This window comes from Elephas maximus, chromosome 4, assembly GCF_024166365.1.
Source record: "Elephas maximus indicus isolate mEleMax1 chromosome 4, mEleMax1 primary haplotype, whole genome shotgun sequence".
Lineage (NCBI taxonomy): Eukaryota > Metazoa > Chordata > Mammalia > Proboscidea > Elephantidae > Elephas > Elephas maximus.
This window is the reverse complement of record NC_064822.1, coordinates 96,719,117-96,729,694: the sequence shown is the minus strand read 5'-3', so window position 1 is coordinate 96,729,694 and position 10,578 is coordinate 96,719,117. Positions and strand designations below refer to the sequence as shown.

The window sequence follows — 10,578 nt, the reverse complement described above, 5'->3', positions numbered from 1 at the left end:
AAGCTTAAGACCACCATTCTTATAATATTAAAAACAAACAAATCCATTGCTGTTGATTCTGACTCACGGCAACTCCATGTGTTACAGAGTAGAATTGCTTCATAGGGTTTTCTTGGCTGCAATTTTTACAGAAGCAGATTGTCAGGCCTTTATTCTGTGGTGCTGGTAGGTGGGTTCAAACTGTCAACCTTAGGTTAGTAGTTGAGTGCAAACTGTTTGTGCCACCCAGCATGTAAAATTTTTATTTCAGTGTGTGTGGGACAGACACATGGTTAGAAACTGAATATACCAAGTGTCTTAGTTATCTAGTGCTGCTGTAACAGAAATACCACAAGTGGACGGCTTTAACAAACAGAAGCTTATTCTCTCACAGTCTGGTAGGCTAGAAGTCCGAATTCAGAATGTCTGCTCCAGGGGAGGCTTTCTGTCTCTGTTGGCTCTGGAGGAAGGTCCTTATCATCAATTTTCCTCTGGTCAAGGAGCCTCTCAGTGCAGGGACCTTGGGTCCAAAGGACACGCTGTGCTCCTGGCATTGCTTTCTTGGTGGTATGAGGTCCCCATGTCTCTCTGCTCACTTCTATCTTTATACCTCAAAAGAGAATGGCTTAAGATAGAATCTAAACTTTTAGATTAAGTCTGGCCTCATTAACATAACTGCCACTAATACCATCTCATTAACATCATAGAGGTAGGATTTACAACACATAGGAAAATCACATCAGATGACAAAGTGGTGGACAGTCACACAATACTGGGAATCATGGACTAGCTAAATTGATACACATATTTTGGGGGGATATAATTCAATCCATGATACCAAGTCAACATGTACCACCCTTTAACCGACATGGAAGGTCAAACAGCTTCTAAGAATATTTTGTTCTGATGAGTAGTAGATAATCCATTAACTGACTGTTGAAATGTCCCACTTTTTCTTATGTCACAATAAATCAACAGACCTGCCAAACTTTATATAGTCTATTTGGGCTGTTTATGAAGGATACATAGGGACACATAGAGAACTGCAAATTTTGTGAATCCCATATTTTACAAGTTACAGCCTAAATATGACATATGTGAATAAGTAAATGACAGCACAGTTAGGATGTGGCTGGACAATGCTTACTAATTAGATAACCTTTTTGTGTACCTCAACTGTCTTCCTTAACATGGACCCATTGGCATTACAGGCATATTGTCAAAATTATGAGTGATAAATCCCTGGTCATCAAAAGGTATAGTTCATAAATGATACCTTGCCCCTTATTTCCTGAGTTAGCTGTGTCCCACCTTTAAAATACCTCTGGGCATAGGACAGCTTGCTTTTTTAACAGGACCTGGCGAAGTTACTTTATCACATGGTAAAAACATCACAGCTATGTTCCTCTTAGCTTCCAAGGAGGTTCTTTAAGCTCATTCAGCCTCTAGAGAGCAGCAGATAACTTTATTTTAATACTTAGGCTATATATACATATGTATTTATATTTTGTGCTTCTTTTCTCCCCACATTGGACCAAATTAAATAATCCTAGAACTGAATGCAAAGACACTCAGTGAAAAATCAACTCTTATCATTAAAGGAATGGAATAGTTGTATGGTACACATAGTGGTAGAATTCTTGCCTTCGATGCAGGAGACCTGGGTTTGATTCCATGACAGTGAACCTCAAGCACAGCCACCACCCATCTGTCAGGGGAGGCTGTGATGCTGAATGGATGTCAGCAGAACTTCCAGACTAATACAGACTGGGAAGAAAAGCCTGGAGATCTACTTCTGAAAAATTAGCCAGTAAAAACTGTAGGGATCACAGAACGCTAACCGCACTGTGCATTGGGTTGCCATTAGTCAGGGACTGACTCATTGATAGCTAACAACAACAAAAATAAAAAAAGAAATTTTTCTCAAGGCAAAAAAGCGATAGAAAATTTGATGATGATGAAAAATTAACAAAATCTATACTAGGTACAGGACAACTTTGTTTACATGTTACAAAATCTACAAACCCAACATGTTCAGCATTAAGTTTATTACTATCTCCTGTTCACAGTAGTCCTGTTCTTAGTCTTCTGCAGCTGCCCTTCCAAATTCCCTCATTTCTTTCAGGTTTACTCCTATTACCAGGTTCTTTATTCCTCTATACGCAGGCACACGTTTAGTTGTATTACCCTTCTGAAATGTCATTAGGTTCACAACTTCAATTCCATTCCCATGACTACACCATAGTATATACCTTTATCACTGTCACTTCAATTCTAGTTCGATGTGGTAATCTTCTAGCTTGTCTCCTAATTCCAGTCTCTCCCATGACCAGTTCAGCTAATTGTCCTTTATGTGTTGGTTTTGCCTTCCCTGGGAGTAGAGTGTACATTTATTGAACAGTTTCATCTTACCACTAGGAGTATAGCACTTAGAAGGATTCTCCATTCATAATAATGAGTTAAAAATAAAATTTTTATTTACGCAGCCTCATGGTTATATGAAGCAAGTTATGCTCTACTAGTATACTTTCTTTTTCAGAGTGATGGACCATATGAAAAGGGAAAATGCTTTTAAGGAGAGATTTTGTGAATATTTACTATTAGGTGCTATGAGTCAGTTCCGACTCATAGCAATCCTACATACACAGAACGAAACACTGCGTGGTTCTGCGCCATCCTCACATCGTTGCTGTATTTGAACCCATTGTTACAGCCACTGTGTCAGTTCATCTTGTCGAGCGTCTTCCTCTTTTTCACTTGACCCTCTACCTAGCATGATGTCCTTCTCCAGGAACTGGTCCCTTCTGATAACATGGCCAAAGTGAGACGGAGTCTTGCCATCCTCGCTTCAAGGAGCATTCTGGCTGTGCTTCTTCCAAGACAAATTTGTTCATTCTTCTTGCAGTCCATGGTATAGTCAGTATTCCTCTCCAACACCAGAATTGAAAGGCATTAATTCTTCTTCGGTGTCTTTTATTCACTGTCCAGATTTTGCATGCATGTGAGGTGATTGAAAACACCATGACTTTGGGTCAGGTGTACCTTAGTTCTTAAAGTGACATCTTTGCTTTTTAACATTTTCAAGAGATCTTTTGTAGCAGGTTTGCCCGATGCAAAGCGTTGTTTGATTTCTTGACTGCTGCATCCATGGGTGTTGATTATGGATCCAAGTAAAATGAAATCCTTGACAGCTTCAGTATTTTCACCATTTATCATGATGTTGCTTATTAGTCCAGTTGTGAGGATATTTGTTTTCTTTATGTTGCGGTGTAATCCATACTGAAGGCTATTGTCTTCAATCTTCAATTGCTGAGGAGAGATAAAACGTGTTAAATATGAAAAAGAAACTTGGTAGCAATTGGATTACAGGATTTGTGGAACTGGGGAATTAGGATTAGTCCTTTGCCTCTCATAAAACTAGGAGTGAGATGTTGAGGACAGTGTCACATAATGGATGGTTACCCACTTGGAGACTAATTCTGGAGAGGGAGGTAGGGGAATGATTCATCATGTTACACACAATTCTGTGCCTAACTACAGCACAATAGTTTATATTCGTGAACATCTTCATGGTAGGAGAGCCCATGATTGAGATATCTAGATCTTATAAAAAATCAGAATTGGTGTACTAAGGTCATTAATGACTTTAGAAAAAGCTATAGTAAGTATCATTTTTACTTAAAGCGAGCATTAAATAAAGAGTATATAAATAAATTTTATACATCTTAAATTAGCAATAATGGCTACTAAATAACTAACTTCAGTTTATCGATTGCTAGAAACTTTCATGATTTCCACTCTAGGTTCAAAAAAACAAATTTATTTTAATGTTTGCAATTTTATTGTAATTCATTTACACTTTTATAAATTCATTTTGCTTTATATTTTGGGATGGAAGGAGTGACAGTACAAATTGCAGTAAATGAAACTGCCAAAGCCATACAATGCTATGGAAGGAACTCAGAAATCCATGAGACCTCGGGAGACAAAATGATGACTATGCTTCAGTTGTACCAGTTTTAATTTTATATCTTGACGTGACTCCCAGTTTTACGTGACTCACTGTTTACTAGGCACTTACCTAAACAAGTCTTTTCTTAAGGCTCCTACACCTTTGAGCTTTCTTTCTCCTTCCATATTCCAACTTAAAGAGAAATTAATTCTTGTAGCTTAAACTTTTTCACTACTTATTTGCTCCTCAGAGCCCAGGTAGAGCAGTGGTTAAAGTGTTCAGCTGCGAACCAAAAGGTCAGCAGTTCCAACCACCAGCTGCTCCATGGGAGAAAGATGTGGCAGTCTGCTTCTGTAAAGATTTTATAGCCTTGGAAACCCTGTGGGACAGTTCTGCTCTGTCCTACAGGGTTACTACAAGTCAGTCAACTCAACAGCAATGGTTTTTTGTTGTTAGTTTTTTTTAAGTGAGTAGTTGATCCTAGCCAATGAGTAAGCTTAGAGGCAGTACCCCTTTTCTTAAAATGCATCTTTCTTCCTCATTAAACCTTGATTTTATCGTTTATTCTTCAACAAATATTGAGTATCTTGCATTTTTGAGATGGTACTAATTATACAGAGCTAGGTACTAAAAAAAAAAAAAAAATTTTTTTTTTTAGGTACTAGTTATGGAAACCCTGGTGGCGTAGTTGTTAAGTGCCATGACCACAAATCAAGAGATTGGCAGTTTGAATCCATCAGGTGCTCCTTGAAAATGCTATGGGGCAGTTCTAGCCTGTCCTGTAGGGTTGCTGTGAGTTGGAATCAGCTTGAAGGCAGTGTGTTTGGTTTTTTTTTTTGGGTTTAGGTACTAGTTAAGGAGCTCTGGTGGCACGATGGTTAAGCGCTTGGCTGCTAACTGAACCCACCCAGTAGCTGCTGGAGAAAAGACCTGGCAATCTGCTCCGGTAAAGATTAAAACAAAAAAACTCATTGTTCTGACTCATGGTGACAGAGCAGAACTGCCCTACAGGGTTTCCAAGACTGTAATCTTTACAGAAGCCGACTGCCACATCTTTCTCCTGTGGAGCATCTGGTGGGCTGGGACCCTGACATTTCGGCTAACAGCTGAGTGCTTAACCACTGTGCCACTAGGGCTGTTTTCCATAAAAATTATAGACTAGGAAACCTTATGGGGCAGTTTGATTCTGTTTTACAGGAATGCTATGAATTAGAATCAACTCAACAGCACATGGTATCAACAGCTTTTTATTATCTCATTCCTACCTATCTGTCTACTTAGCTTTTGTCATTTCTCTGCCACTCCTTGCTCTCCATCTCTAACTTTATGGTGCAGTAGTACCAATATTCAGCAAATATATTGCACTTCTTCAAGCTCCTTTTCAAAGAGTAGTCAGTGACCGGAGGCATCTGTATAATTTGGAAACTTGTTAAAAATACAAATTCTTGGACTCCACCCCAGGTCCTGCTGGATTAGAAACTCTAGCAGGTAGTTCTAAACAAGCTGTCCAGGTGATTCTGTTGTACTTTAAAGTTTGAGAACTACTGCCTTAATCCTTTTCTTTTTTAAAGCTCATCTCTTAATCTACATCTCTAACACTGATTTGTGTCAGTCCCACTTTTTAAATTGTGTATTGGACATCTTTCCTGGATATCCTCGTACTTTACTTTGTATGTCCGAAATAGAATTCATTATCCATCTCCTGATACCTGTATTATATCCATGTTTCCTCCCACCCATACACCTTTAATCTTAGATTGCCCAATATTTTTTCCCTTTTTTTTTTTTTAAACTCTACTAACCAAAATAGGGTCACAATTTTCAAGGCAGTAAAGTTACCAGTGCTTGTAGAACATCTGTTAAAAAGTATTTTTATCTTATTCTCCCTTACTTCCTCCATTTCTTCCACATCTTCTTACTGCCCTCCTTTCAAGAATTAGGCGACTATTTACTTTGAATATTGACCTCAGCTGTTCAAGTTCTACCATAGAGCTGGAGGATCCCTGTCCTTGGGCCAATAGAATGACAGCTTGTACTAGCACCAAAGGTTGAAGCCAGGTAACGTTTCCGGTGCCCTGGTGCAGGTCCTGCAGTAGGTTTTCAATAAGTATTTTTCAAATGAATAAGTGAGTGGGTAGGCAACTCTCAAAGGACTGGCAGGCCTCCAAGATCAAAACGCATAAGATTATAGCTAGAGACATAAGGAATCTCAAGGATTTGAGTAATAAGGGATGAGAAAATTTGACATGCAATAAATATTTTTTAAATGAATAAAGGAAAGGTTTCAACAGAATGAACAAATAGTCATTGCCACAGATGGTTAGCTATTTACTTCTTTAAGGGAGAAGGATGAATTAAATGTTATTTCAGTATAAAATTTCAAGTTTAACCTTTTAAATCCATGTTTATTTATATGCTTACAATGAGCATTGTTTGATACACAATTTTAATAATTTCTCATGTTGATTTACCTAACAGTTATTTTCTAATGGGTTGACCATTATACCTTGGGTTATAAATTTTAACTCTTAAGTTCTGTCTTTGTGAAGTTGTAACAGGAAAGTCAATAATATATATTTATCTGACTTACATACGGGGAAATTTATACTTGAAAATCATCATAATATATATCTATTCTTATATAATATGAGCTATTCTCTCATAAAGCACATATGTTTCTTATTTGAAATAATAAAAACTTTTTTTTTTTAAACATGCACACAGGAAACCTCGACCTGTCTCCCAGTTGGTTGCACAGCAGGTTACTCAGCAGTTTGTGCCACCTACACAGTCAAAGAAAGAGAAAAAAGATAAAGTAGAAAAAGAAAAAAGTGAAAAGGAAACAACTAGCAAAAAGAACAGTCATAAGAAAACCAGGTAATTTGAAGAGTGTTTTATGGCATTTTTGAAATAATAAAATTAACCATTTAGTATTCTCTTTTAATATTGATACACTTATATACAAAGTAGGAGTACAATATTTAATCTCCTTTATTATAAAATATCATGAAAGTTTTTTCTGAGCTTGAAAGGTAAATTAGAAATTAAACACAGAGGCTATAAACATAAGCTTAAATGTGAGGATGCACTGTTTTTCAGAAGATTGAAAGACATTTGGGTTAGAGCTATTCCATTTCTTATACATAAAGCCAGGAGTGATATTCAAAATACTTGAGATTATTTGTATAGGTTCAACGAATCAAAAATAATCATGGGTTCAAATTCGAACACACAATCATAATACCCTTATCTGTGCACAACCGTGGTGTAACACCACTGTGTACAGCTCAACCTTAGCTTTTATCAACTTCCTCTGTGGTGCATCTATTCCATTGCTGTTCTAAACATTTATTTTAATAAAATTGATAGGCTGTCTGCAAAACTATTAGTTTTTTTTTTTTTTTTAAATCACAGTTAAGAGCCATTACTTCCATGGTACCACAGTTTTTTGTCATGTTGAAGAAGTTTCACAAGTGATTAGTTTGATCAGTGTTAATGGTTTGAAACATTTAGTTCTGTTCTGTGGCTAGTTACACATGAATCGAAAGTTTTAAACATACATGTATTTATGTTTTATTACACTTACCTAAATTTTTATTCATTATTTGAACAGAAATTTCGTAGACAGAACAGCTAGCTTGAAATTTTATCTTCTTTTGTGTTTAGGCCAAGATTGAAAAATGTGGATCGGAGTAGTGCCCAGCATTTGGAAGTTACCGTTGGAGATCTGACAGTCATTATTACAGACTTTAAGGAGAAAACGAAGTCACCGCCTGCATCTAGTGCTGCTTCTGCAGACCAACATAGTCAGAGTGGTTCTAGCTCTGATAACACGGAGAGAGGGGTGTCCAGGTCATCTTCACCCAGAGGAGAAGCCTCATCATTGAATGGAGAATCTCATTAAAGTTTATTTTCTCCAATTTCTTAGTCACTTCTGTCATACCATGCAAATACACAGATTATGCCAAGAAATACCACATTTTCATGACAAACATATTCATGCAGTATCCATAATTTGAGTTTTACATAAAATAGAAATTTCTTAGAATTTGTTAGATTTTATTGCAATCTATGCCTACCAAACATTTCCAGACTTAACATTTTGGTCTCTAAAGTTAAAGGTGCCATGAAAATGTGGTTAAATTATTCATTATGCAGTGTTATTGGTAAGTCTATTTTCACTTTTTAGTTTAGTGAATTCTAACACATAACTCTTGAATTCTCTACTATTGGCATGTAACGAATTAAAATTTTTATAACATAGTTCAAGCTGCCTAAATATGTATTATTTGAGAATCGTGAAACAAATAGTTATATGTATACAAGTCAAAGATCAACTAATCAACTATTGCTGCAGTAGGAGTTTTTCTTAATGGTTATCCTCTTAAATACACCTGCTGGTACTTGGTGTGGTTAAATAGGAAAGTTATTATTAAATAAAGAATTTGTATGAACCTTTGCCAATGTTTTTGACACATTTTACTAAATTATTGTTTCTGGATTATGTTTGCTTTTTTTTTGTTTTCCTTTCAAAACATTCATTTATTGTAATGTTTACTAGCAGACTAGTAAGCAATAAAACATTGATTATTTAGCTTTATAATTCAGGTTTAGTGTTACTGTCATTGAACACTGGTATTTTCTGTATTATATAAAACATTAAAACTCAAATAATTACAAGCATTTGGCAAAAACAAGAGAAACGAAACCTTGCCATATTTTAAAAGCTGCAATTTTGAAAAAGCTTTAATTTAATGATAGTTTTATCACTGTTTTCTTGCCCCAAATTATCCAGGGTCATAGATATATGAATCTAATTAATACAGAAGTGGGAAATGTTGCACAGAACTGGGAAATAACTAATTTTAAATAAGTTTAATTGGCCTCTTGTTAAATATAACAATTCTTATGAAAGTCATAGTGCCCTATTTTCAGACACACTGTCAGTTTATGCATTTATCAATATCTTGAAATAAAAGTATTTACAGCCCCACTCACTATTATGTAAAATTACCAATAAAATATTTTTATGACTACAGATTTTGCATTTTTGTTTACAACTAGTGTTTTATGTTGTATTTAAAAATCCAACCTAGAAACCACACAGTACTTCTTAAATTCTCTTAGGGTCTCCTGCTTTCTCTTAACCATGTGCTTAATATATATCCACCTGTAGGAGACTTCTGAAATGTAAATTAAAAACATAACATGGATACAAAATATCACATAAAAGACGTAATAGCATTTAAAGAAAAAAAAAAACTAGACCCTGGCAGTTGTGATATTTAGTGGTTTCTCGTGGTAATGTAATTTTCTGTTTAATTGCAGTACTTTTTACTGGCACAGTGGTACTGTCTTTTTTGTAAGATGCTAGTTGTGAAATACAGTTAATTGCATACAGTAAAAGTCTGTGATTAAAACATTTATATACCTCATTCTTTAGTGTTGTTAAATGTAAAGTTAAATTTTGTGTTTTATTATGATACTTTCAATGGGACATCAATCAACTGATTAAGTTACATTCTTTTAAAATGTGTTTTTTTTTCTTGTTTTTCACTTGTTTCAAATGTTTTATATATATTCATTTTTGGAGATAGTAAAAATTACAAATATAAATAATTGTAGTAGGGAAACGATTCCAATTTTTAAGTCAATACTTAATAATGCTTTGAAGGCACTCTGTCATGCTGATTAAACACTTTCAGGTTGTATTTTAAATACATTACAAGAGAGAAAAATATGACAGAGAATGGGATTTTATATGAATGCAGCATACTTTTCTACGTATAGGTAGAGAGACAGTACAGCATGGAGATGAAGTGTGCTAACTGGTGTCTGGCCTTTGAATCCCTGCTGTAGTAAATAATTGAGGCTCATTTCCCATCTATAAAATGGGGATGATGGTAATCATCTTAACTCAGAGGATTTGTCGGGAGGATTAAATGTCAGTCCATGTAAAATTATTAACAATTACCTGACACATTGAATGCTCAATAAATGTCTTTAATTACAGGTAAAATCCCATTATAAAAATGCAAATCTTTTTGTAACAAACCTTACCTCCATGCCCCCTTGAGTGATCTAAAGGAATAAATCTGCTGCTGTCGAGTCAGTTCCTACTCATAGTGACCCTACAGGACAGGGTAGAACTGCCTGTTTCCAAGGCTGTAAATCTTTATGGAAGCCGGCTGTCGTTATCTGTCTTTCATGGAGTGTCTGGTGGGTTTGAACCATGGACCTTTTGGTTAGCAGCCGAGCAGTTTTAACCACTGTGCCGCCAGGGTTCCTCTCCTAAAGGAACAATGTTTTATTAATTAGGTTACACTGAATTTTTTATGTCGAATGTTCTCTCTGATCGTAGACCAGCTATCCTCCTATAATTAAAACAGCCTGATGGTGTGTACTATGAAAAAGGAGAAATGAACTGAACTAATAGGAAACTTTGTTTTCTTTTCTTTAATCACAGTAATCTTCATTTGCTTTCATTTCACTCTACCTCAAATACACGTCCACTGGGAAAACAACCCAATTCCATAAATACTTACACCTAATGTTTTTAATGAGTCCCTCGATGGCAGTGGGTTTTTGGTGGGTTAATGTTAAAATATGCAAAATGATTCAGAGCCTGGGCTTAGGATACATTTTTA

The 10,578-nt window shown here is 35.7% G+C and overlaps 1 protein-coding gene across 8 annotated transcripts in view; it reads left to right on the top strand.

The window, feature by feature from the left end:
• Positions 1 to 9,263, top strand: part of YAF2 (YY1 associated factor 2) — a 126,545-nt gene extending 117,282 nt beyond the window's left edge. For 3 of the 8 annotated variants that reach the window (XM_049882857.1, XM_049882856.1, XM_049882855.1), the window contains 2 exons: positions 6,656 to 6,808; positions 7,598 to 9,263. In XM_049882857.1, the coding sequence (XP_049738814.1) occupies positions 6,656 to 6,808; positions 7,598 to 7,835 (391 nt within the window). In that variant the 3' untranslated portion in view covers positions 7,836 to 9,263. Of the gene's footprint in view, positions 1 to 6,655; positions 6,809 to 7,597 lie in introns of those variants that run through there. The other 5 variants (XR_007517166.1, XR_007517167.1, XM_049882854.1 and 2 more) reach the window with 4 other exon arrangements.
• The last annotated feature ends 1,315 nt before the right edge of the window (positions 9,264 to 10,578 follow it).